The sequence below is a fragment of the Pempheris klunzingeri genome, chromosome 17, assembly GCF_042242105.1.
Source record: "Pempheris klunzingeri isolate RE-2024b chromosome 17, fPemKlu1.hap1, whole genome shotgun sequence".
In the NCBI taxonomy this organism is placed as follows: Eukaryota; Metazoa; Chordata; class Actinopteri; order Acropomatiformes; family Pempheridae; genus Pempheris; species Pempheris klunzingeri.
In genome coordinates, this window is record NC_092028.1 from 22,517,652 (window position 1) to 22,545,346 (window position 27,695).

The 27,695-nt window shown below is 46.2% G+C and overlaps 3 protein-coding genes across 3 annotated transcripts; all 3 read right to left on the reverse strand.

The window, feature by feature from the left end:
* Nucleotides 1–346: 346 nt before the first annotated feature.
* dhx58 (DEXH (Asp-Glu-X-His) box polypeptide 58) lies at nt 347–4,720 on the reverse strand. Its single transcript, XM_070847542.1, has 12 exons — nt 4,668–4,720; nt 4,333–4,515; nt 4,043–4,247; nt 3,773–3,963; nt 3,567–3,680; nt 3,279–3,411; nt 2,922–3,107; nt 2,584–2,834; nt 1,664–1,975; nt 1,391–1,581; nt 1,201–1,300; nt 347–1,108 (listed from the first exon to the last, which is right to left on the reverse strand). Exons 2-12 carry the CDS (start codon nt 4,507–4,509, stop codon nt 923–925), a joined length of 2,046 nt encoding a protein of 681 aa, XP_070703643.1. The 5' UTR covers nt 4,510–4,515; nt 4,668–4,720; the 3' UTR covers nt 347–922.
* A 3,620-nt stretch (nt 4,721–8,340) lies between these two features.
* Nucleotides 8,341–15,814, reverse strand: kat2a (K(lysine) acetyltransferase 2A). Its single transcript, XM_070847541.1, has 18 exons — nt 15,579–15,814; nt 15,139–15,262; nt 14,855–15,000; nt 14,673–14,762; nt 14,380–14,561; nt 14,107–14,298; nt 13,806–13,912; nt 12,918–13,022; nt 12,698–12,834; nt 12,407–12,615; nt 11,963–12,089; nt 11,266–11,376; nt 11,038–11,181; nt 10,846–10,960; nt 10,722–10,758; nt 9,949–10,012; nt 9,788–9,872; nt 8,341–9,700 (listed from the first exon to the last, which is right to left on the reverse strand). The coding sequence occupies exons 1-18, from the start codon at nt 15,801–15,803 to the stop codon at nt 9,507–9,509; spliced, it is 2,394 nt and encodes a 797-aa protein (XP_070703642.1). The 5' UTR covers nt 15,804–15,814; the 3' UTR covers nt 8,341–9,506.
* Nucleotides 15,815–16,779: 965 nt separating this feature from the next.
* On the reverse strand, nt 16,780–27,687 carry rab5c (RAB5C, member RAS oncogene family). The gene is made up of 6 exons (XM_070847543.1): nt 27,557–27,687; nt 22,232–22,542; nt 19,089–19,240; nt 18,787–18,909; nt 18,609–18,702; nt 16,780–18,194 (listed from the first exon to the last, which is right to left on the reverse strand). Exons 2-6 carry the CDS (start codon nt 22,395–22,397, stop codon nt 18,067–18,069), a joined length of 663 nt encoding a protein of 220 aa, XP_070703644.1. The 5' UTR covers nt 22,398–22,542; nt 27,557–27,687; the 3' UTR covers nt 16,780–18,066.
* Nucleotides 27,688–27,695: the final 8 nt, after the last annotated feature.

Genomic DNA, 27,695 nt, shown 5'->3' on the forward strand with positions numbered 1-27,695 from the left:
GCTCTGACACATAAGGACACAGTTTCATAGACACTGTTTATACCACAACTAATGTGTGAAAATACTTTGCTCCCTCTTCTATCAACATTTCCTCAGTCTCCAGATGTAACTGCACACATCTGGAGGCTGCAGCCAACCAGCTCAAGCTTGGTGAGTGTGAGAACTTTATCTTTAACTCATTTACTCAGACTGAATCTCAGAGACACCATCAGTCTGACAAACACCACAGTTAAAATATGTTTGTTTTAAAATCTGGTTGAACTCACATTGTTTGTTTGAGGTAACAGAAGAAGAAGAAGGTGATTCTCTAACCAACACTGACACCCAGTGGACAATAAAGGCAAAGCAGGCATCTAATTTAACTTTATTCACATTGGCCATAATTAGTTATCTAATAGCACACATGATAGTAATCATCTTCTCACTACACACACAGATACACAGTTGACCTCCTGCAAAGTGTAAAAAACACAACAGTAGTTGTTAGAAGCATTTTTAAAAAAGCTAAAAGAGAGTTCATCGTGGTGTGTTCATGTGTTCATGATGCCTTCGTGTTCATGTTACAGCCGAGTTCATCTTGTGCTTCGTTTCTGGACATGAAGCAGAAGAAATTCCCACAAAAACATGCGAAGGGGTGTGAGGACCTCGAGCATAAACAAAGCTGTCATGCTAATTTCAAGCATGATCGATGCGTAATGGGTTTTAGCGCTCTGCTGCCTCAGCGGGCCGCCAGCACGCACACAGGCAAACATGTTTGGAGGGAATCTCTGAAAAAGATTGTGTTCATGTGCGAGCACGGCGATGGTTTCTGTAAACAAGCTCAGACAACCTGACACCAATAGACTGAAAAGAAGAAAGAAACAGATGAAAACGTGTGAAGGAGGAGGAGAAGAAGACGCTCGGTCTCTCTGTTGTTGGCGTCTCAGTCAAAGATGTCAGGGAAGTTGTCCTCGCAGTACTCTTCAAAGCTGAAGTCCTCCACAGTGAACGTGATGTCCTTCCACTTCTTCACGGTCACCCTGCCGTTAGGGGTCTCCAGTGCAAAGTGCTTAATGGCTATATTGGGCAGCAGGGCGATCTGCTTGTATTTCATCTCAAACCCCCATTCCTGTGAAGTTAAACCAGAGTCAGTCACACCCCCACATGCTGACTGCCCGCAGCAGGACAGGCTCTGAGTATTAAATAGAAACTGAACCGTACCTTGTTGCAGCTGCCGTTGTTGCAACTGATGGTGCGCCCCGGCTCCCAGTCCTCAAAAGTCTTCTCCAGCACCACCTGCCCCCCGACTTTGTAGTGTTCCCTGGGGGGAAAGAGGCAGAAAAGACGTTTTTCTCAACAAACAAAAACTCACGTTTGCATGAACTCTTACACCACAAAGAGCTCAACTCACTTGAAGTCAGGACTGACGTTGACATAGTGCACGTTGTCAACCAGTTTGATGTCGCTGCCGGAGGCCACAACCTTGAAACAGTTTCGGCACAGCAGCTGGATACTGGCAGGAGTGTTGCGTCTCCTCTTCTCGGCTTTTTGTTTCTCCTCAACCTTTCTGCGGATAACCGCCTGCGTTTGGAGCTCATTTATCTGGAGGCCAAGCAGAATAAGAGGCTGAGACAGGAAGCGGTGAGAGCGAGGGATGAAGACAGACGGGGAGCCGCACCCTCACCTTCCTGTCGAACACCTGGGGGCTCATGTTCTGGACCTTAGCGATGGCTTCTCCCGTCAGCTCCTCCAGATATTCGTTGGTGAGCTCCCGGGACACTTCCCGACCCCCTTTCTGGGCGACCACTGAGTACTGGCTGTCTCTGGCCCGGGCGCGCCCGCTGGCCTGCTGCTGGGCGATCTCATTGGTCAGCAGCCCGTAACGCACCACCAGGTTGCATTCGGGGATGTCGAGGCCTTCTTCAGCCACGCTGGTGGAGATCAGCAGGTTGAGGGAACCCTGGCGGAACCTGCGGATCGTGTCTGCCTGCTCGTTCTGCAAGAAAAGTACGAGCACGAAATCATTTAAGGACCAAGTCACATGAAACAGAAACACATCTACTGAACCCTGAACCCTGAAGCCTGAACCCTGAACCCTGAACCCTCAGGGACGTCTCCTGGAAAGAGCTCAAGTGAGAGAGGCTGCAGGTTTAAATAGGATTAAATAGGATAAAATTATAAACCCGCTAAGGGGACTAAAGTCAGAGGTTCTATTCTTAGTGTTTTTGTTTGTACATTCAGATGTAGAAGGTGTGTGTGTGTGTGTGTGTGTCATCAATATCAATATCAATCCTAATAACATGCAAACTAATCAGACAGAACTGTGGACAGTTTTCTGTCATGTTCGCTGAATCCATATAAGAGCATAGAGATGACTCCTGACAGCTGTCTTGTGTTTGGGGACCTTTTTACTTAAAGTTTTAAAGAGTTCATCGTTTGTTTACCCTTTATTCTAACGCTATGAACTGTGGGTAAATCCCTCTGCAGACTTACAGAGAGTGTGTGTGAAGCGCTCTAGATATGATGGTGGGACGGCCCTGAACACGCGTGTGCAGACTGGGGAAGCAGACATGTTGGACTAGAAGGACTCAGAGCTCAACACACCTGCGTCATGTAGGTGACGCCGTTGCCGGCCCCGGTGAGGACGGCTGCCTTGATGCCAGCCTCCTGTAAGGCCTCGTTGGTGAGGACCCACTCGTTCAGGCAGTGGATGCTTTTGCGGGTCTTGCTGAAGAGGATGGCCCTGGACTGCACCTCCGGACCAAACTGTTTCAGCAGAGTGCTCTCAAGTTTGGACATCTTGGGGTTCTCATAGCGAGGATCTCCAGCCAGGTTCTTCAGCTCCACCTGATTCTCTGTGTGACAGTGACAAAGATTACTGCTGATGTGGTGGAGAAGTGAATACAGATCTTGCAGATAGACGAGTAAGTAATATTTCTAACCTTGGAAAAGTCCCAGCAGGAAGAAGTCGATTCCATCAATGGCTCTGACGGACTTGATGCTGTAGAAGTCCTCCAGGGAGCGATAAGCGTCCATCATCCGCAGGGTGTCGTGGATGAGCAGCGCGTCGTTGTACTCCCTGAGGTGCAGAGCACATTGTGCCAGCAGCCGGTTCTTCTCTTGGACGCCTGATCCAACAAATACACAAGTTATGCACAAGCATCAACATGTGTTTTAAGTGGAAAGTGCCAAATATTGGTATATTGGTTTACTACTAAAACCAAAACACAACGTTTTCTTCTGCTTCATGTGACCAGTAAGTTCAAAGTTTCTGTAAATGGCTTATAAAGCAACGATACCTCGCTGCTCCAGAATCACCACGTCTGCCTCGTACTCCTGCGTGCCGCTCTGTCTCAGTCTGAAGTCTGCGGGCAGGACCATGAAGTCATGGATCTGCTGCATCATCCACTTCAGATGATCCCCAAACGGATCCTACGAGACAAAAAAGGCGCTGATGTTTGTGTTTGTTAGAATATGAGACAGTCCAGATGGAAATGGGGGGTGCAGGGTAATTACTGGGTGCTTCACCCTCCACCACACCATCTGTGTCTTCTGGGTTTTAACAGAGGAAAGAAACACGAGCTCACCTCCAGCCTTTTCTCCACGATGTCATACGTCTTGATGGGTCTGGGGACTTTGCTCTTCAGTTCAAGGGTGCAGTTTTTCGTTGACACTATGGTCGAGTCCAGGTTGGCACAGATCTGACAGGGTGGGGGGAGATAATGATGAAGAGGAGGAGACAGAGGGTCGCTCAGAGCAGCTCGTATTAGCGGAGGAATGGGTAAACCCTGACCTGCAGCACATGCTCCACAGCCTTGTCCAGGATCTTTGCGCTCCCCGTCCCCGGAGATGCAGTGAGACCCAGGACCTGCGGCAGTGGTCTTTCTCCTTTCAGCTTTTTCTCCACATAGCACCCCATCACCTTGTTGTAGACGGAGTCCTTATTGGTGTGGTGACACTCGTCGATTATCAGAAGGGTAATGTCTGTAAGGAGCCACCAGTGTGTTTAGTCAGCAGCCCTGCCCCCCCCCACCTCATCATAACCAAGCTTCTGTTCACTGACCTGAGAGCTCAACGTGTTTGTGCTCCTCCGTGTTGGTCAGAGCGTTAAACAAGATCTGCGCCGTGCAGATGACCACGTCCGACGCCTTCACCACCTTCCCGAAGAAGTCCTTCTCCTCGCTCTCCCCGCTGACCGGCACCAGGGTGTAGTCACGGCCCAGATGAGGCTTGAACTCCTTGGTGTAATGCTGGTCTACCAGGTGAACCTAGAGTGCGGAGGACATCGGTTTTTCAGCCACAGTGGTTGTTTTTTTTTCATTACTACATGTGAAAATGACTGTGTGTCTCTACCTTGTTGACCAGCAGCACCACTTTAGCCCTCGGTGTGGTCTCCAGGTGCCTTTTGGCCACATACACAGCGGCTCGGGTCTTCCCTCCTCCGGTTGGCAGCCAAATAATGATGTTCTCCCTTCGAAGAGCCCTTTCAACCACTTCCTCCTGGTATGCATACAGTCCAAAGTCTGCCATCGTCTCCTGTTTGACACGGAGGAGGAGAGGAGAGGAGAGGAGAGGAGAAATGGATCACTGACACCAGGAAGTGATCAGATCAGAGTGACTTTGCTGAGAAACAACAAACAGGCTCTCAGTTTACATGGAAGCTGCTGGAAAGGACTCGATGAACTCACCAGTGAGCTGTGAGCTGTTTCCAGCTGTCCTCTGCCCCTTTTAAACTGCTCTGAGATCAGCTGACTGAGGCTGAGAGCAGGAAACGAAAGTAAAACAGAGGCCCCACTGAGGGAGGCTCTGGAGGGGCAACAGCCAGCCTCCATCATGCAGTGACCTGAAGCACACTGACAGTAAACAGTCTGCTCTTCTATTCCTGTCTTATCTATATATTCAGTCTGGTTTATGGCCTCCAGCCGAGGTGCTCTGTAGAGGTTTTAGTCTGTTGTTCTGTCTGTTGCTCTGTCTGTTGTTCTGTCTGTTGTTCTGTCTGTTGCTCTTCATTTCGTCAGGAAAGCAAAACCTACAGCTGCTGTTTGTGTGGTCACATGAAATCCCTGTAACTGTTGCTGCATTGATGGTTTCTGCCCTCCGGTTATCCGACAACTGTAAGGTTTCACTTTCAAGTTTTTGCAGGACTTGAGGACAACAACATTAGAGTTTCCCTGAAGCCGTACTGAGAATATTAATTCTACACAATAAAAGACGTAAGAAGCATTAAAACGTCAGACTGAGTGCTGAGTGATGCAAACATTTAGCAAACTAGATAAACAAAATGATCCAGTGGGACATGAACAAGGTCAATAACCTGAAGAAAAACAAAGCAGGTTTACACATTTACATGACAGTGAATGCAACATTTTACCCCCTATGAGCAGGATACAAGCAGAAAACACATCATCTGCATCATCTGCACGCATCTGTGGTCTCATATGCAGTGGTGTGTTGGGGAGGGGGGTGCTCTGAGCGGGACAAAAACAGGCTCAACAGACTAATTAATATTAATAGAGGTGGTGGGAGAGAGGAGGACCTTGTCCAAACTGTCCTCCATCTTGGACAACACCTCCCACCCTCTGCATCAGACTGTGGGGGCCTTCAGCAGCTCCTTCAGTCACAGACTGATTCACCCTAAATGTAAGAAGGAGCAGCTCCTTCATCCCGACTGCAGTCAGACTGTATAATGCTGCATTATAGTCTGCTGCACCAACCACCACCACCACCTGTGCACTTTACTATAACATAAACTGGACAATAATTCTCACCCCACTTCACTTCACCCTGTTGTTGTTGTTTGTCTCTGTAATTACATTTCTTTGTGTACAGAGGTTTTTACCACTGTATATATTATATTATATTCTGCTATTTAATTTTTCTAATTCTTAACTGTGTGCTTTTATTTTTCTATCTGTCCCTTTGAGCTGCTGTAACAGCAAAGTTTCCCCACTGAGGGATCAATAAATAAATATCTATCTATCTATCTATCTATCTATCTATCTATCTATCTATCTATCTATCTATCTATCTATCCATCTATCTATCTATCAATCAAATCAACTTTATTGGCCAAGTTTGAATAGGCAAACAAGGAATTTGACTCGGTGAAGCTTGACTCTCTGAGGAAGTAAAGTAGAAATAAACTTCAGCAGTAGGAAGAGAATACAGGACAGTATGAACAATATGTAACTCATGACTGCTAGAAGATCAATATATTACCGAGAGCACATTCCCAGGTAGTCAGGTACACACCCTGTGGAGTATTAACGGTAATTTACTGATTACTGATTATGTGAGTCAGTGTGACTATGTGAGTCACACACACACACACACACACACACACACACACACACACACACACACACACACACACACACACACACACACACACACACACAAGGGTTTAAATCTTCTGACAGAAACTAAGAAACTAAACTGAAACCTCTGAGCTGAGAGGGCCCACCGAGGGAGGCTGCGGAGGAACGACTGCTGCTCCTCACTGTGCAGCGACGGGGGGGCACCTCAGCTTCACTGAGGGGGAGTCAGTGTGTGACAAACCCTCTACGATGGTCTGCTCACCTGAAGCTGTGTGAGGGTCACCGCGGAGGGGTGTGTTGAAGCTGAAACAGGAGACAAACTGAGCCGCTGCTTTTCGTTACGTCAGGAAAGTGAAACCTAAAGCCTGCAGGAGCCGACAAGAGCCGACAGGAGCCGACAAGAGCCGACAAGAGCCGACAGGAACCGACAGGAGCCGACAGGAACCGACAGGCCTCCTTTACCAGCCTTCATCACCAGAACGGCTCCTATTAGGCCACAAAGGGCCCAAAAATTTCTACCAGTTTACTCCAGTCCTCAACACGTCACCCTGCTTTTCTCTTTTTTGTGTCATTTCAAAACAAAATGCAGCAACTTGAAGGACATGGTGAACACACACTTTGGTACGCAACAAGTTAAAGAGCTGCACAATCACACACACAACTGCACCAAAGGGTTGTTTTCTCTGGTGTTTGACTTTTTGTTTTTAGGTTGTTTCTTATTTCTGTGTGTGTTTTTAGGTTCTGATCTGATCTGGACTGTCTGAAAAGGTTCTGCCTGAACCTGACGGCTGCACCTGCTGCTGCACAGCTGATGTGAACGTCAGTAACCTTCAGCTCTTTATTCCAAGTTGGGTTTGAATCTTTACTTTTCCTGATTCGACCTGATGCTCAGATAAACAGATGAATGAAGACACACAGCTTTTCTACTTCCTAGTTGTTGTGCACACGTTTAGTTCTGTTCTGTGCAGCTAACTTTGCCATAATTAGTTCAAATCCATCTTGTTTCTTTGAGTTACCAGTGGATTTCTGTGGACTTAGTTTAGTTTTGTTCTGTTTTAGAGCTCAGTTTGAACTGTTTGGCTGTTGTGTTGTGAGTCCAATAGTCGGATGCATGAAGTTGGTTTGTAATACAGAAATACAAAATGTACACCTTCAGCTGACAATCGGTACATTTGCATGCAAGTAATATGAACTGAAATACAACAAAATATTAAAAAATAATAGTTTTAGTTTACATTGAGTTGGAAACCTGACTTTAGATCGGTTTAGTTTGCCTCTTATGGGCCCAGAAGTTTGTGTTTTTTTATTTTAAATCAATGCGTCTCCTCCTGCCAGCTCTGTTCCTCACACTAAAGTTTATCTTCCTGTTGTTATTATGGGGTGCTGCCTGCTGTCCTCATGGTAAAGACCTCAGAGGAGAGTCTGGGAGTTAAAGCAGCAGGAACAAGCGAAGGAGACGTACAACTTAAACATGTTTGAGTTTTCTTTTGCTGGTTTCACGTTAAGTTACAAGTGAAAAGTGTGAAAAACAACGTGAACACTTGAGAAGTGTTTATAAAAAAAACCCTTTATTGTCATGAACAGTATTACAGTTACAGTAAATGGCATTTCTACCATCACAGGACACAGTAGCCATCCTCAAACAGGTGGAAAGTTCACTCAGACTGACCTTGAAGAAAATCTGAAATGCAGCATAGAGAGATTGAGGGAGAAGTACGCAGCTGACGACCCTGAATAATGCAACACCGACATCACCTCAGTAATTCAAAGCTCGTCATGATTCAAGTACAAAATAAACACACACTCACACACGTCCACGAGTTGGTGGGACAAGCAGGCTCGACCAGCTGGACAGCGACCCCCCCACCCCCCGTAGAAGAGGCTCAGGAAGCTCTTCGCTCGACAGACATCTCACTGCAGTGCTGGTCACGCTGTAAACAGTGACTCTTATGGAGTCTGGACTGTCCCACTGCAGCTCGTGTGTGATGGGATAAATAAACCGGAGTCATCTTCTCAGCAACCCCCCCCCCCCCCCCCCCTCCTCCTCCTCCTCCTCCTCCTCCATGTTTAAGTCTGATGAATAGAAAACTACCCAGTAAACCTGTGAACACCTCAAACATGTGGCTCACATGTGAGTGTGGAAGTGAAGTACTAACAGAACAAGTCAACGCCAACAACTACAAGCGTGGGGAAAGCTAAACTAACGTGAGCTCCTCCTATCGAGCTGAAGATGATCCTGCCGATCCGGGAAAACGGTGGAGAAACGGTGAGCTTCACATCTACTGTACAGGAAGTGTGTGTCATGTTGTCGTCGACGTGGAAACAGGGTTTTCCTGAAGGAGACGACGGGGGACATTATTTTGTTTTGCACACAAGCGCTGGACATATTTTGGACGACTCAAACCAACGCTTCGTATCACCAGTTAATCTGCCACGTTTTCAGAATCAATCATTTGTTTCCAATAAAGATCAACGTTGAACACTGCTGCTGAAGCCCAAAGAATAAATAACTGCCTTTTTTCTGAGTCCAACAACCAAAGATATTCAGTAGAAAGCGACAAATCTTCACTCACTTAAGCGTTTGTATTTAACTAGCGCTTCACCGACAGACTGATTAACTCGTTTGAAGACCTCAAGAGTCGACGTTCTGCTCGTCTCTCCGGCGCCAAATGTTTTAAGGACTTCACCCCTCAAAGAGCGTTTGCGTTGAAACCCGTGAAGACGGCGGGATGTTCAAGTGTCTGTCAGTAACAGAAGGCAACGTGGCTTTAGGTCCCGAGGTGCAGAACTCTGCACCACATTCACATGAGGTCGAGTGAAGCAAACTGGAATGAACGAATGTTAACGTGACAGAACCTTTCACACTTTAAATCATGGTGGGACATGTGGCTTGGTTATAACTTGGACCTATAACTTTGGTACACTTCATGAAACATGTAAATGCAGATTATGAAGCCACTACTGGAGCCGAGAAGATGAGAGAAGATGGTGCTAATGCCATTTTGTCACTTTGCTATGCTCCGCTGGCTCCGATGCTTCCACACCCTCCAACACTGCCCTTGTTAAGTGTGTCAGTCATGTAAATACCCTTTTATGAACTCCGACGTGACAACAGCTGGCGCTCTTTTCCTCCCGTTGTGCTCCGCGTTGGCGTGAGGCGGCTGTGAAAGTCGTCCATGAGAGAGTCGCTAAATAATTCTGTGGCCGAGGTCATTTCTCGATCAGGCCTCCGTCTTTTAATTTGAAGTAGAAGAACTTCTCCAGCGTGTTGGCACACTTGCAGTACTCGCTGTCGGGGGGGTTGTACTCGCGACAGTTAGTGATGATCCGCTGCAGGTCGGCAATGAAAAGCTTCTTGGTCACGTAGTATCTGTTCTTCAGCCTCTCCGTCATGGTCTTCAGGTCTGCGGGCACAGAAATGATGTCATGAATAGTTAGTGTGACGTGAGCAGGAACCAGGAAGGAGGAAAAGCTGCTGTGGGGTCGCTGACCGATGGGGAAGCGGATGATCTCGTAGTAATCTGGAGCCTCCGACTTTTTCACTGGTTCCATGAAGGGCCAGGCGTCAGGATGAGTCTGTGGGGAGGATCAAGTCCTGGTTAGTCTGCTTGTTGCTCCTGGTGTGTGTGTGTGTGTGTGTGAGAGTACTTACTTTTATCTGAGCCAGCAGGTTTTTCAACATGTTGTACAACACGTCAGGATCCTTCACCTCTTTCCTGCCAGACATACGTGTGTGGAACATATTAACCACAGTGAGCGGTCATCAGATCTGACTTACCCCCATGTGGTCCTGCACTTTGTCTACACCCACATGTTAGAGGCACTTTGTTGTCTTCACATTAAGAGCCGTTATTTTGAAGTTTCTGTGCCAGACGGGTCCGTTATATTAACTGTTTGTGGGCTGTTCAGTCAGTCAGGCTGCTTTTTGTTACTGACTGACTGTAGAGACGTGCTGCTTCTGTTTTTAATGACAGTGACGGTGAATAAAGAGCTGCGGCTCCTTAAAGGGAAACTTTGACCATTTCCAGCCGACTGTCTCATTAACATGTGGGAGGTTTATTTAAATGAACAATGACCAACTTTAGAGCTTCCTGCTTGTCATCCAGAGAACATTTACCGCCTCCACAGCTCTTGTTTGTTTGAATAACTGACTTATGATCAGTCCCACGTTATAAATGCTAATAAAGGAATATTTTACCTTATTAGTTAACAGCCTCCAGTACAGCTGACACATGAACAAAGTCCCCAATGTTCCCTGTAACTTTACTGTCGTGTGTCCAGGTTTTAGCTTTTTGATCTTTTGAATCCCGGCTCTATCCTTCAAACTCAAGATAAAACTTTAACCTGTTCATCTTCCTGCTTCTGCACAAGCTCGAGCATGCCGACACTCCGACAGTGATCTGAATAGTAAATGCTGAACGTTACCCTTTGTCCTTGTTGCTGGGCTTCCAGCCGGTCTCTCCTGGGAGAAAAGAAAACAGACTCGTGAGTAAAATAACAAAACTGATTCTGAAATACTTTATTACACACACACACACCAAACACTCACTTATGCCTGGAATGCTCTCCACTGGGATCTGTCGAACGCCCTCTTTGAAGCAGGTGAGCCCGGGGTAAACCTTCCTGATCTGACTCTGCTTCCTCTCAATCAGCTTCTTAATAATCTGTTATGACACCGAAGATTGATGAGAAATAAAAACACCTTTGTGCCTGAATGAGAACATCTGAGCGGCTCGCTTACCTCCTTCTGCCTCTTGATGATGTGAGACAGCTCGGTGTAGGGGATCCTGGGGTTCAGCTCGCACTCCATGAGGGTCGCTCCCTCGTAGTCTTTGATGTATCCCAGGTATCGACTCTTCGGCACTTTGATGTCTTTGGAAAAGCCCTGCGAGGGAAGAAGGGATTACCGAGAGGACGGGACGGAGGGGGCAGACGGGCGGGGCTAATGTGCAGGGTCACGCTGCGGTACCTGCTTCTTGAAGTAGCCGATGGCGTACTCGTCGGCGTAGGTGAGGAAATAGAGGATGTTGTGTTTGATGTGATACTCCTTCAGGTGGTTCATCAGGTGGGTGCCGTAGCCCTTCACAATAAAAGACCACAGACAAGACAGTGGGGTTTGTGATTCGGTGGGTTCGCTTCAAGTCCAATCTGCATTTGATGTGGTAAAATGTTAAGAAAAGCTGATATGGTCTTATTCCTGAGCCAGACAGTGGTGGTGAACTGGGTTTATTAAAACTGAAATCTAATAAACGACTGAAGCTTGGAAATGATGCTTGTTAGAATAATAAAAAGGGTCAGTGCTGTGCACCATGGCTTCTTTTGATATTATTTTTAAGACAAGATAAGATATTCCTTTATTAGTCTCATGGTGGGAACATTCAGCGTTACAGCAGCAAATAAGCAAAAGTAAATAGATCAATTTAGAACTAGTGGACAGAGATATATAGATTTAAACATATGTACACTTTAAACAAGATGAAGTACAAAAATATGACAAAATTAATCACTGACTTGTTATATTTTGTTTCCGAACCACTTTCTCCAAACTCATCCTGCTACTTTGGGCTGTTTTTAAAGCAGAACTGTGCTAAAGCAGCTACTGAACATTAACAGTGGTTAGTCATATCAGCCACCAAACCTGAAGACACTAAAGGGTTATTGCGTACCTTAACTTGCTCGTTGGATGTGACGGCGCAGAAAACGATCTCCGTGAAGCCCTGAGTGGGAAACATCCTAAAACAGATGCCACCGATGACGCGGCCATCTTTGATGAGGGCGAGGGTCTTGTGCTTCCTGTGGTGGTGGTATAAACGTTTTATTGTCCAGAGGCACCAGTCTTATGAGGATGAAATGTCCAAAGCAAACTAATCCTGATAAATACAGAGCGTGCAGTAATAAGATGTGGATAGAGGCTTCTAAAATAGTCGAGACAAAAACTCCTCTCAGGGGTTTAGTTGTTAATACAACACTTTCAGACAGAAGCTTCTGCAGACTGGTACAAGAAAATTGTGTTTTTTGAACATTAAATCAAGTTCATATTTCCTAGTGGGACCTCCAAACACAAATATGAGCTTTTAAAATGAGACTTTAGAGAGCGAGCGTCTACTCACGGGTCAAACACCAGCCGAGTGATGTACTCTTTGGGCATGCGAGGTAACTGGTGAGAGAAGACGTTCTGCAGGCCGACCAGCCACATCAGGATCTTCTTGTTGGACTTCTGGGAGAGCGAGTTTCCAATGACGTGGAACTCTATGATCCCCCGCCTCTCCTCCAGCCTGGCGGTCTCATCGCGGGCAGCGTTCGGCGTCAGCAGATTCGTCTAACAGCAAAAACACACAAGCTGTGAGCACCACAGTCTGGACGTGCAGCAAAGGGAGGAACAGTGAGACGACAGGACTTACTTCTGGTCCAAGCATAGCAGCAGGGTCAGTGATCGTCATCATGACCTCGTTGACCAGCTCCATAGGAATGTCTCCCATCACGCGGATCCGCTTGGCGTCCTCCAGGGTCAGCGCCTCTGGAAGTTTACGTTTCTCTCCTGAGCAGACAGGGACAGTAGCCTTCAGTACTACACAGCACTCCACACGGTCTGTTAGCTACCGAGGGTGCAGGGTGACAGACCTGTGATGGGTTCTGCTCCGCCGGCGTCCATGCTGCCCAGAGAGGAGATGCTGCTCAGGCCCTTGGGCAGAGCGGGGGAGCCGGACACTGCAGCAGGACTGATCACTGCAGAGGAGACACACCAGGGTACAGCTCAGTGATAACAGGGAGGGCAACAGCAAATCCTGCTCTGACTTTCAATTTACTCTCATGTATAATGTATTTACCATTATTCCTGTAGATTTATATTATGAGCATTATGAATACATACGAAGCTATACTTCTGTATGACTGAAGTGTCATACTAATACCTGATCACAGTAGGTCCACTAAGAGAGCTTGTTTGATCCACTGACAGGCTCAGAGTGTTATTCTAAGTGTGTGACAGCATCATGGAAAGGATCCCTACAGAGAGAGACCTGGAAGATCCTTTTGGTTTAACCACAAACAGCACACACACCAGACTCCATTCACTAAAACAGTAACTTTACTTAGCAGAATACAAGAGTTGCTGCTCCACTGCTGCCTCAATCAGTTGGTTTGTTTGTGCTATTCCGTCTTATACAAACTGTGTTGGTGCCGAACTAACCCTTTAAGTCTCCAAAGTCACACAATAACAAAAATAAACTGACTGATCAAGACAGCAGGAGGCCAGCAGCTTCCATGGAAAATGACTGTTTTAGTGAATGTAGTCTGGTGTGTGTGCTGTTTGTGGTTAAACCAAAAGGATCTTCCAGGTCTCTCTCTGTAGGGATCCTTTCCATGATGCTGCTGGAGTCGATCTGCTGGACCAATTCCAGTTTTGGTACCCACAAGTAAATCTGAACCCAAAATCTGTAAAAACGGGGCCCAGGTTTGGAAATACCACAGTAATCCTGTAATAACCACCCAGATCTACCCCCTCCTCACCCGTCTGATGTCCCAGCTGCGTGCCGTCGGAGGCGGGCATGGTGAAGTCGGCCTCCCAGATGGGAGAATTCTCGCCGTAGATTTCCTCCTCCAACATAGACAAGAACCTGATAACATTCAGCGTAAAATGCTCAATATTAGCAGGAGCTGATACCACAGGGGGGGGCAGGACAAACACACCCTGACTTTAGGGGGAGCTGTGGTCATGAATTAACTTAACAAATGCAGATGCACAGACTCATGAAGATCAGGATATTTAGAGTATTTTCCTCTAAAAGTAAACACACTCTCTCTCTCTTACTTGGGAAAGTGTGTGAGGATGAGGGTGCGTTTCTCTGGCAGCAGTTTGTCCTTCTCCACCCTGAACTTCTCCAGCAGCTGCCGTCGGGTCACTGTGAAGATGGACTTGAGGAGGCTGCGGCCGAACACCTGCGTGGTTTCGTAGCGCGGCAGGCTGTCGTTGCTCTGGGGGACGTGGCAGTAGCACAGCCACCTGAGGGTCAGAGGGGGAAACGCCGCTAGAGCAACAGCATCCAGCACAGGAGCCACGTTCCCGCTCTCCTCGGCCACTCACCTGGTGTAGTCCACTTTGTAAGCCGTCCCGTCGTCTTTCTGCGTGCGCTGGCGGTATTGCGTCGGCGTCTCCAACTTCCAGTAATTCAGGCAGAGGAGGAACATCTTCGACAGCTCAAACATGGTCTGCCTCTCCTTCGGTGCCAGGTGGCTGAACTTATACTGAACAAAATTCAAAACACCCTTCGGAGGAAAAACAAGAAGACCGAGAGATTAAAGTTAAAGTATCATGTGGTGACGCCACGAGGCAGACGTGAGGACGTGACCTGTTGCTGCTTTTATTTCCACGCTCACCTGCTCGATGTTGGGCTTCTCAAACGGTGGACTTCCAAGCGACCCCTCCACGACCGGCTGGCTCATCTGCAGGATGCACTTCCTCAGCAGCTGGAGGAGAAGCAGCAGAAGAGGAGCGTACACGTACATATCACAACAAATATCATGCATGTGGACTCGCACGTGTTGGTAGGTCTGCTTACCTTGAAAAGGTAGAAGTAGACCTGTTTGGTGTCAGTGTCCTCCTCTTTGTGCACAGACATGAACAGGTTCTCCACATCCACCACCATCCCCAGCAGCCTGTTGATCTCATCCGCAGACACGTTCTCCAGGTGGGATACGTGGTCAGCTGGAGGAGAGGCACCGAATAAGAATCACACACAGTACAGACACAGTGCAGACATGTCAGGAGTCAGGCAGGGCGGCCCTGGATGTGGCTGTGTGCGGTGCCGGGGGGGCAGGCCGGGTGTGGAGGGTGTGTTAGTACCCAGAGCATGTCCACAGCTGCGGCACGGCTCGCTCAGGCTGGCCGCCTGCTGCTGCAGGTCCATCCGTGTGGCTGAAGGTGGATTTGGGTTTTTCCATCCGTTGCACTTGCATGTGTCACTAGCCTGGGGGGGGGGGGGGGGGACACGGTGAAAACCACATAAAGCGACTGAGAACAGAAAGTCAGCTGCTGCTTTTGAACGTCAGTGAATGAACACATAGTTTAGTTAAGCTAGCTGCTCTCCACAGAGGGGAATAACACAGGAGTCCGGCTAGCTAGCTAACTGCTAAACTTCACACTAACATCAACGTTCAGACGCAGTTAGTGGGTGTTTTAGTTGGGGGGGTCCAGGCTGAGCTGCCTCACACACACTGGTGCTAACACCGCCCTCAGCGCTTTGTTGTGGTGAACTTTGGCTAGCATGCTAGCTAGCTAGCTACCTTGCATGCGGAGAATACGCCAAGTTTCTCGAGCTTTTTCGCCCGTGGGAAAGCTCGGACTTGGGCTTTCTTCTGGCTCGCACGCTGCTGCTGGCTCAGTCCCGGCCTGGCAGGATCACTGCTCCCCGACCCGGAGCCTGTCGCGGCGGCACTGGACCCAGCCGGGCCGGCAGGCTGGGCTTGGAGGAGCCGCGGTTGAAGGGCCTGAGCCGCCGGGTCCGACATGTCCACGCTGCTCCGCTCTTCCTCCGCTCACTGGCTGCCTTCAGGCGCTGTCGGAAATATGACACTCAGAGGGCTGCGGCAATGTTTGCCACTAAAGATGACATTTCAGATTGTATCCATTAAAACGGAGGTGCTTAATTTAAAATCACGAATAAAGGTTGCAAATACCACCTGCACGCGATTTTACACGAATTCGTTTTCTTTCATTCTTTTATTTTCGATTTCTCGCTCTAGCATCCAGAAATAACGTGATCACCGTGAAGCCATCCATATTCCGTCATCGCTGTACGCATCTGCTTAATTTGATCGTTTTATTTTGAATGTCCAAACCGGAAGTTGTAGCATCCTGTCGTGTCTACCTTGCGCCCTCCGGTGGCCACAGGTTGTAACTTCACCTCTGTGTGACGGATATTCAGTGGTAAACTCAGTAAGAGTTGTAGCGCCCCCCAGTGGTCACCGTCAGGAACTGCAACACATTAGATCCATCAAGGCGGCGGCAATGCAGCCAAACCACCATACTGTTACTTCCGGTTGTACATTTTCAAAATAAAGCAACCACTTGAAAACCCGGAAAACAATCTTAAAATTATAAAATCATAATTTTTAGTGGTTAGTGTTGGAGACTTCAACTCTATAGTTCTATGTGATAATGATATAAATTTAAATTCTTATTTATATGTTTAGGGGTTTTATTAATGTATGATTTTATTATCATTATCATAAATCATTATAATATTTAATAATAATTCAGCACTATATAACTCAATCACATAAACCTCCATGGTGCAGGCCAAACAAGTGCACTGAAAGCAACATGCCCCGCCTGTAGTGAGGCTTATGGGTAATGTAGTTTGTGAAAACAAGGATTCTAAACCAGGTATCTTGCTCACTGTTTTTGCACTTCCAAACATAAAGTTAAACTATTATACTACATACTTGGCTAAGGTGAAATGATTAAACAGGCATACAGAAAAGATACCTTCCCCTTGTTTATTGGTAAAATTACATTTTTTTCCTCTACCTGTGACCCCATCCTGCCCCTTACCCCCCCACACCTTGCAGCAGTGGCTGCTGTGCAGGTTCTGTTGTGCTGGTTGTTGATGCCATAACAGGACGACACCCCTGCTGAAAGCGACCCCTCCCTGCTATGAAGAGTAAAAACAAAGAGGCAGAAAAGAAAAGAAAAGAAAAGGAAGCTGACGAGAAGATCTGAATTCACAACGATGATGAGACAGAACCAGTGCATTTAATACCGCAGATCTTCAGAAAAAGAATTAAGACATAAAAAAAAAAAAAAATCCATCACAAAATAATCAAGGTTGACAAACATGATGTAGAGGCTGGGAAGATAGTTCAGACAATAACTACTGATTGATTATAAACTTGAAAAGTCTGATACAAATACAGCAATGTCGTCAATACACAGTTGTGATTTTGGTCAAGAAAAGAAATCTCGCTTTATGGATTTGTCATTGTACACGGATTCAAAAACATTAATGCTAAAACTCCTTATGGGTGCCGATGTTATTAAAGTACAAGTTACTGAACTGATGTCGATGGATGATTGTGAAACCTCGAGGCTTTAAAAATCACACTGAACAGCCGGTGTGTCGATAGAGGTCGAAGTAATAATAATAATAATAGTGATAACAATAACGATCTACACCGCCCTGTCAAGAAGGAGATATCCGTCTGTTCCCGTTCTCCTGTTACCGTCTCTGCCGCTGACCAGGAGCAAGACAGAGGAGCGACGGACGCGCCCGGACTGAACCGCGTCACGAGACCACGATGGATAAACCCAGATGAAGTTATGGTGGGTGGGACAGAGGAGAGAGGACAGGCCCTGGGAGCCTCTTTATATTCCTTCCTGGTGCGTTTTCTTTTTTTCTCTCTACACAAATACAGAAACAGTCGGCTCTATTAAGTGCCATCAGTAATAATGATCTTTTTTTTTTTTTTTCCCTTCGTCCATGAGTGGGCCCCCCCCCCTCTAAGGTGACGTCAAGTGTCCATCATCAGCAGGGAGGTCATGGATCGGCAGGTCCTGGGGTTAAAACATGATTCTTGCTCTTTTGATTGGCTCGTCGGTGGAGCCGTCGCCGGGGGTCTGGCACTTCTACTGGCCAGTGAACAGTTTGTTGGTGCCGTGTTGGGGGGGGTGTTCGGTCTGACCGATGGGACGTTGTTTGACAGCTGGCTGATATCTGGTCTGGTTGGTCGGAGCTGTAGATCGGTTGGATCGGCTGACTGGGGGCTGCGCCGGCTAGTTCCCGCCCCCGCAGCACTGGCTACTTCTGCCCTGCGGTGCGGCTTCCTGCAGGTCGACGCCGCCTCTGGCTCGGCCGCCGGCTCCCGCTCCGCCCTGAGGCTCGTTCTTGGGAAGCTTCTTGGCTGTTTGGGACGACAGGGAGGACAGAGAATTATGGATTATGTTGAAAATCAAGTATTTTTATGAGTTTTATGTTTCAATTCAAGCATATTTCTAAAATTCAGTTTTATCCAAACTGAAATCATCAGGTGACTTCATCAAATATCCTATTTTATTAAGTTTAATGTCCAAAGATACTCAGTTTACTGGAATATAAGACAAGGAAAAGAGTGTGGGGCCTTTAAACATTTGTCATTTTTACTTGAGAAATGACTTCAGTCGACTGAAAGAAAATTAATCTGTAACATTTCAATAATCTATTAATGATCCATTATTATTATTATTATAAGTCATTTGTGAGTGTCAAAGAGGCAGCAGATTTAAGTTATTAGGACTAATTGATTAAGTACATCAGTAACATGTGTCCTATAACTCACCTATAGCCATAAAAATCTCATTGACATTCATAGCAGTCTTGGCTGAAGTCTCCATGAAGAGCAAACTGTTGTCATCTGCGTATGCTTGTGCTTCCTAAAGAGGGACAAACAGCTCAGCAATGGGAAGACTGTCAGCTTTTATTGGAGACTGATTCAGACTGTGGAAGCTCCTCTTTACCTGGAAATCTACGGCTCTCTTGTTGGCCAGATCTGCTTTGTTTCCTGCCAGAGCAATAACAATATTGGGGCTGGCTTGTCGCTGGAGCTCCTTCACCCAGTTCTTTGCACGCGTGAATGTATCCTGTAAGAAAAGTACAACATGCATAATCAGTGATGCAGTGCTTTTAAACTTTGCATATGCTCCATATGACTGGAGGAGTTAAAAGAGCCGTGTGGCCGTCTCCTCAAATAGCTCATCATCAACCCAAGCTTGAAGACTTGTGTCTTGGCTCATGTCTTGTCACAGTCCCTGTAACTTACTGTGTTGGTGATATCGTAGACCACGATGGCGGCCTGGGCTCCCCTGTAGTACATGGGCGCCAAGCTGTGATACCGTTCCTGTCCTGCAGTGTCCCAGATCTCAAACTTGACTGTTGTGTCATCCAAACATACCGTCTGTGTGAGGAAGGCAGCTGGAAAGACAATAAGACACGTTACAGTGAGAGGAGACTATAAAAGGTATATAAAAAGATAAAAACAGAGGGAAGTCAGTGATTGAAAGGATATTTTTACTTATTTTGGGTTCAAAATGATTTGTGGGTACAAAAAGTTTTGGCCACTGACAGGCTCAGAGTGTTATTCTAAGTGTGTGACAGCATTATGGAAAGGATCCCTACAGAGAGAGACCTGGAAGATCCTTTTTGTCCAACCAGTAACAGCCGTTATGTCACTTGGTTAAAACTCACCAGACTCCATTCACAAAAACAGTAATTTTACACAGGAGTTATCTGTCTACAGCGGTCTCCATTAGTTAATTAGTTTGTGCTACTGTGTGACTTTGGTGTTTTAAACGGGTTGTTCGGATTCAATGCATATTTGTGTAACACACAACAGCTCAATCAAACTACACGATAGAGCAGCAGCAGACCAGCAGCTCCTGTGTTCTGTGAGCTAAAATCCCTGTTTTAGTGAATGGAGTCTGGTGTGTGTGCTGTTTGTGGTTAAACCAAAAGGATCTTCCAGGTCTCTCTCTGTAGGGATCCTTTCCATGATGCTGTCACACACTTAGAATAACACTCTGAGCCTGTCAGTGGATCAAACAAGCTCTTTTAGTGAGCAATGACTATTTCAAATTTATTCAGGGGACGTGTGGTGCTAATTTGACCAAGTGATCAAATGCGCCCGGCACCAGTGCAGCTAGAAAAGTCAGGTGTACAGTAAGAACACACTGCAGCACATAACAAGCGGGCACAACTGCATACAACTGGCTTACTCAGCCGACTGTCACATGACAGAGGAAGCCGAGCGCTCACTTGCACAGCACATACTTTAAAGCTTTGTAATCTTTGTCCAGGCGCGCAGCTGACCACAAGTTCAGCGGAACAGAAAACATGCTGACTCGCATCGAGTCTTTGGGGAGAGTGAGCACCGAGCATCCTGTAGCCTCATTACTCAGAAGATGTAGGAAACTTGTAGGAGAAATGTTATTTCACAAGAAATTAATAATTTCAAAATGAAATAGTCAGAAGGTGGATAGAAAACGGCTGCTGGGACCTGCTGGCAGTGAACTCACTGTTTTGAATACGAGTACACGGTCAAAGTGCAGTTCTTTTTCTTTTTGCAGTAACTCCTTATCAATACAAGTCTGGCAGATCGGTTTTACATTTACAGCAGCAGCAGAGGACGAATCCACTAGTTAGATGAGAAGCTTTTCTCACTTTGACTGAACATGTTATACTACACACTGCTGCCCAGTGGGCTGTCACAGTCACCTGGGGACTCAGATGAGACGTGGACTACAGCACCCCTGACTCGAGTCTGGCTGGGGACCTTTACTGCCCCCCCCCCAAAAAAAAAACCCTGGGCTCAATCATGTGGCTGCTGAAGAGCATCAGCACCGATGAAAACGCAAATATTATGATAAACTGCGGTCTTATCAGCGATTAATCAATAACTAGCTTCCTGATTAGTAACTGAGAGAAGCACATTCAGTCAGCAGCTCCTGTCACTGCTGTTTTTCCAGCTGGACTTGATCAGTTAAAGGTTTACTTCTGTGCCCCTCAGGCTGTAGTCACACTGTTAACCCCACCACTTTGCAAAATATCAGACGTATTATCAGATTCACCAGCTCTTTGATCAGCCTCACTGGTCTAAAGGAGGTCCAGGAAACCTCCACTGTGGTCTCCTTCCTGTTCCAGATCACCTTCCTCCTCTGCTCCAGAACAACAGGCGTTCACAGAAGACAACCCCAAGTCATTTTCAGCTCTTTACTGCCATAACACACAATGTCTGCCGCGTGGGAGGAGCCCGGTGGCTCATGGGAGAGTCAGGTGATCAGCTGAAACAGAACTGGTTCTGCTCCTGCTCCTCCTCCTCCTCCTCCACGCTGCCAAGGACGAGGTTTTTTCTGCCTCAGTATTCTTGTTACATCCACTGAGATGCTGACAAAGTTTGAGTCAGAACAAGATAACAACAAAGATGGGATGAAGATGATCGTGGATGTGTGATATTTCTCTTATGGACGTAGATACATAGATATATGAAGTGTATGAAGTCAGAGCTGTAAATCACAGCAGAGGAGAGAGTTGGGGCGGCATAATCAAATATTAATCTTGATCACTATTTTGGCTTCCCATAATTAAAAGGGCCTGACTGACTGTGATATTGATGTTTAAAATGTGCGCTCCGCTCGCAGAAAACTCCAGCCTACATCAAATCAAATGCTTCCTACACTAACAGCCGGCCAGGGGCGATCAATACGTTTGGGTTTACTTTTAGGGAGCAGTTAAGCTGCTGCGTGCAGCCTGCAGCACATTCTTCCTGGTTGTTCCTGCGGTCCAGAGTAGAGAAGAGGAATATACATCAGAGAGCAGACGGGAAAAACGAAAATCACATGAGTGGAGCAGAGGGCGAAGAGCCGATCCCTCAAAACTAATCATCATCCACTGGATTCAAGTATTTCAGATTTAGGACACGTGATGTTGAGCAGGAAGGAATCATAAGCAAAGAGGACATGAGACTTGTGTCTGCGCCGCAAAACAAAACACCACAACACAACAAACTTGTTCAACCACCTGAGAAAACAGCACATCCTGCACTGTGATGAATGCAGAAGGATAAGAAGAATAACTGAACCCCCTCTGAACACCCGTCACCCTCCAGCATTAACGCAGACGTCCAGAACAACTGGACACTGCGTTCACTTTATTTGGGGTAAAACATTCCGGTACAACTTGATTCATATTTGGCCTGTAACAGATGCACTGTGGATAAAGACCAGTCTTATCTGGATGTGAATATTTGTCCATTAGTAGGAATGCAGCACTACAGGGAAGAGAAGGCACTGCTGAACAATCACTGAATGTTTATGAGCTCAGTATTGATCTAAATAACTGTGACGATCAGTTTGGCCCTCCTACGACGCCACTGAAACACAACAACAGAGACACGGCGCGAACTCTCACCTCCGATGGTGCTCTCCTGGTACTCGTGGAACTGGCCTTTGACGAAGCGCAGCACCAGACTGGACTTTCCCACCGCTGATTCCCCCAACAGCACGAGCTTAAACTGGCAGATCTTGTTGCTTGCTGCGGCGCCGTTGGTCCGTGCTGGTCCACCTCGGCCTGCCATGGCGCTGTGTTGAAGCGTGGGAGAGAGAAAGTCTGGCTGACGTGAGGCTGGGCGCAGGCGCTGGGTGAGGCTGAGCTAGACGGGAGGCGAGTTCAGTTCAGGCAGGTAGATGAGCCACGTGAAGAGAAGACCTCACCGGTGGGAGCTGTGAAACACCACATATTCACTCCGTTAGGCTTTAATCCAAAACAGAAAACACCACTTCATCAGCCTAAAACTACATTCAGTTACACCTGAAGGGGTTTAATTAAATAAACAATTCCTTTGGTTCTGCTGGCTGCTGCCAATAAGAATCATGAATCAAGTGAAATGTAGTTTCACTGGAAAATGGATCAGCACAAAGCTAAAGACTTAAGTTGTTGACAGAAACCTGCAGCACAGTCGAGGCGGGCCTCCAGATACAAGCTTCATTATCTAACCATGTTTAGTATAAACAGGTGATGGAGGAGAGCACTTATTGTGTCCTCCGTCCTGCTCCAACATGTTGTCCTAACAGTGTGTGGTGTACAACACACAAACTACATTCTCACTCAGCATAACTGCTCAAAAGAAAACACAGACTGCAACACATATGAAAATACATACAGTTAAAATGATGTGGACACGAGCATAAGCTCAAACACATTTGTTCCTGTGAGTCATCTCTTCACAGATGTCTGGCCACAGTTTTACACCATCACTATGTGGTGATAAGATCTTCACGGTCGTTTCCATGTGGCAGACAATGGGCTCAAAATGAAACTGACATTAATTGGAAATTCTACAATACAGAGTTGTTAACACTGCAACTTCCTGTGACTGCATTTTGCTTTCAAGGACCAAGAGGTGCTAATAAAAGTGTAGATTATATCTTGTTCAGACAGTTTACAATCAGCACTAAGAAGCCAAAACTTGAGTAACTGTCCTTGACAACGACACACCGAGATGCCAAAATAAGCCAACGGTTTATTCTCTTCACTCAGGCCTGCTTTGCGTATCTGAAACCTTGCTTAATCTTTTTTCAGTTGGCTGATACACATGAGGTCAGCCAGCTTCTGCTTGGCCAAAGCACAGGAAACACAACTCAGCTCAAAGCAGGAAGTGAAGATTGCAGAACACATTTTACTGCTGAGCACATTAAAACTTGGGATAGCCTTGGCGTCGTTGCTGGGACAACTTTACAGCGGGAACACCGTGTTAACTGAGGAAGGTTAGACTTCTGCACAGTGAGAGGAGAAATGTCAAGAATGAGGGAAGCTGGAGGAAAGTCTGCTGATAGAGTTTGTACTTGGCTTTTTTTCTCAGCTGGCTGCCGAGCCAGGTTTTAAGCTTCAGCATGTGACAGGAGATCACAGCTCTGTCCATAAAATATTCACAACAGGCATGTTTGATTTGACAGCTGCATAGCTCCATTATGTGAACTACATTCTGCTGCACAGGTCTACCATTATGTTTAATTTTAGAAATCGCAAAGCATCATGGGGTGAAAAAAACATACCAGTTCCTTTATTGTTTTCCCCTTTTACAAAAATAAGATATTGACATTGTTAGAATTAAAGAAAACTTCTGCATGCTACCAGATCTGTTTACTTTTGTTATAGATTATAAGGAAGGTGCATAGAAGGACACCTGTATCAGCAGCAGTGCACCACAGGTCTGAGTGGACTGTTAAACTAAGCGGACACGCACATCATCACGAGGCCTGAGAGAGCAGAGGAAAGCCTTCACAGCAGCAGCACAGTGGGAGAAGGAATAAAGGCACTCTGTTCGCTGGGCCAAACAGTCCGTCTGCTCTCATCTGACTGCAGCAGAGCCGAGCTCTCACCTGTTCACATTCCTCACTGTAGGGAGCACAGAGGGGGGGCTGGACAAAACCTACAACAACACCTCAATCCTCACCTAGTTACCGACCGTACGCAGACAATCCTGATGTGCAGAAGAATTAGATTTTGGGAACAATTCAATTACAGATGAAATATAAAAACTCTTTAGCCAGTTTTAAAAATAGAAAGAAGTGTACCAACACATACTGTACGATCCAGCTATTAAGAGTACAATAAACTATTAGGTATCAAATTCTACACAGAAACAGACAATCTGCTACCTACTGACTGATGATGTGGTAGCTGCTGAGCGTCTGAACAGGAGGCAGAAGAGGCTGCCTGCAATCAGAGGCTCTTTGTTGCACTGAGACAGACCTGCTCACATCTTCAGCAGCCTGCGACGGAGGCTTTGATGGCATCCCTAATGGGCTCTGAGGACCTCCACGGGGAAGTGGGTCAGAGAGAGAGAGACAGTGGGACATGGGTCAGAGTAAGAGAAGGGAGGGGGAGGCAGGAAGAGGGAGCAAACTAGAGGGAGAGCCTGTGAAATATTCATCATGGCCTCCTGTATGCTCTGCTGCCAGCATGATATCCAGGCACTTAGCAGGGATTGCAGTGCATTGAAAGCCTGCATATGAGAATGTGTACAATCTAAACACCTGTATAGACACACAGAACTTATTTATGGGACCGTTTATCAAATTTAAGAGTAAAAACTGAAAGACATGACAGATAGTATTCCTATAAGTGGCTGCTGTTCCCCCTCCCACGGTCAGACAATGAGTGTGTTGTTGCCTGAACAGCTCCTAGATAAAAAGAAATGAAATACCAACTGTGGTATTACTCATTAATGACAGTAATCTAATACTTCTGTGACAGATGTTCACGTTCACTGTAGATGTGAACAGTTTCCTGCTGTGTTTAATTGCTGCACGAACGCCTGAACTCAGTCACAGTTCCACTGAACTAGTGGTCCAACAATCGTTGCGGCTGGCGTCACTATTCCAGTTTAGAAAACAGGCAGGGACATGTGCTGCTCACTTCATTTAAAAGGGCGGGGTCCTGAACTGGTGCCGTCTGATACGAACGGCTGCATCACCAGCCTGCTTCAGTCACCATGTGCAGTAAAGCCACATGTTATTGGCAAAGAGCTCCTAAATGTAACACAACAAAGGTTAAACCGGAAAGGTTCTCTTTGTTTTGCTTGTTTTTTTTAAAAATAAAATCATTACTTTACATTGCAGGCCCAGGATATATGACAAATACAATGGTTTCTATTCATATGCTGTTTTTAGTGGTATAAACCCTCTAGATTAAACTTTTCTCCCAGAAAATTACAATTTGACCATTCCAGAAATGCTTCCAACACAATCCATAAATTACATCCATACCGTTCCTACTTCAAATATGAGGACAATGTTCGCTTTGGGTGTAAAAGTTGTTGTTTTTGATGACCTCTACCAATTTCTAATTGTTTCAGGTGTCTAACAGCTCACACAGTTAACTGACAGGACAATAAAATGGACAACTAGTAAATAATAAAAGCCAGTTAGACAGTGAGGTCAGTCAGTAATAACAGTTAAAACTGAGTTTTTTCCAAACTTTTAAGACTTGTGGGAATCCTGACAACTAAAAGATATGTAAGCAGAACAATCCTTGAGATTTCTAGTGAAACAGGAAAAGTTACGGGAACTGTGACAGGGAAACCGGTGCCATAACTCAGGAAAAGCAAACAGGATACTCATCACTAGAAGTTAAGAGGGCCAGTAGGAAACCACGGGGACTTCCTTTTCTCGTGACTTCTGTGTGCAAGGTTCAGTACTCAACGCCGAATTCATCTGAACCAAATCACCAAAGAACTTTTACCAACTAAAAAAATGTAAATCAGCTGTTCTCAAGGCATCGAGTTACATAAATGCTCACCATGCAAGATTAATAAGATGCTTTTCCAAAGTCTTTGAGCCAGTGGAATGAAAATATCATGTCTGAGCTGCCACTTTAGACGCTGAAACATGGTCTGAGTAAACAAAAGAGAAGGATGTCCCTAATAAACACAATCATTAGGCTGTGTATACAGACGGGGGGAAAATTCCCAAGCATCGTATTGTATAAGATGTGTCACCACTTCGGAAGGACAAGGTCCACACACCATAAACATGACGAGAGCTCAAGCAAGAAACTCCCTTCTCAGGTCCAGACTCTGTTCCCCTTATTAAACCATAAACAGGAGCTGTGATCATACACACACATGGGAACATATTCACTGTTAAATGCAAGGAGACACACACACACACACACACACACACACACACACACAAGCTCCACAATGCAAACTGGGCTGAATTACAACACAAACGCTGTCAGCAGTAATGACACCTTTATGGCTGCTGAAAGTACAAGCCTGGTGGCATTTACAGGCCCGAGAGAGAGAAACTGTGAACCTTATTTAACACCTCAGATCAGTGTTAAAGCTTCAGGGCAAACATTTAATCTGATGGATCTGACTTTACAACCACAGGAACACTACAAAAGAGGGATAAAACTACCTTTAGCAACAAGGTAGCTGAGTTTCACATCACCTGTGACTTTAAGTTAACAGTTATTAGCTACATGAGGGTTAGTTAGCTCCTAAACCTAAAGTTAACACACTAAACAGGTTGGATAGGATGAAGATGATTCATAAACCAAACCGTGTACTAGCTAAGGTGGCTAATTAGATATAACTAGTTAGCATTAGCTGTGACAGCCAGTAAAGATAAAACGACCGCCATTAGTAACTTAGACAGAACACTTCACTAGTACTTAACGTTAGTGGTGCTAACCAGTTTACCAACTAACTAACCAACCAGCGTCGATTAGCTAACGTCAGCAGTTGTCATTACCACTAACCTAGCATTAGCACTAGCTTGCTAGCATGAACTGTCGATAAGAAAGTGATGCTGGGCTCTGGAGAGGAAAACTTGGACTGTGTTAGCATTAGCTCGGCTAGCTGCTAACTTCCAGCCAAGTGTCGCAAACGTCAAGAGACAACTTTCCTTTTCTCGGCCCCTCGTCGTCAGCTGTTTCACATTAGACCAACTCAGGCTTGTTATTGTGTCTGCTGCTGCCACTAATCTGTCTTATTCCTCTCACAAATGCTCCTGCTGAGGCTGTTATTCATGTTTTTTCCGTGCTCTCACGGGGCTACAGGCTCGTAGCTTCGGTCTGATGGACATTTCGGACTTTCGGCTGATCGGTCGAGCTGAAAATGTTTGTCTGCGGGTGTTTGCGGTTCACAGCTCGGCGTGGGGAAGTCCGACAGGCGTTCAGGGTTTCTCTGCTCTGCCATCTTCGATCATTTCAAGTTGTTTGACTTACTGCACTTTTTCTTGTTTCGCTGGTCTCATCGGCGGCGGCTGTCCTCCTCCTCCGCCTCCTCTTCTTCTTCTTCGTTCTCTTCTTCGTTCTCTTCTTCTGCTCAGCTGCTGCTTCTTCTTCGTGGGCTCCGGCCTTCCCT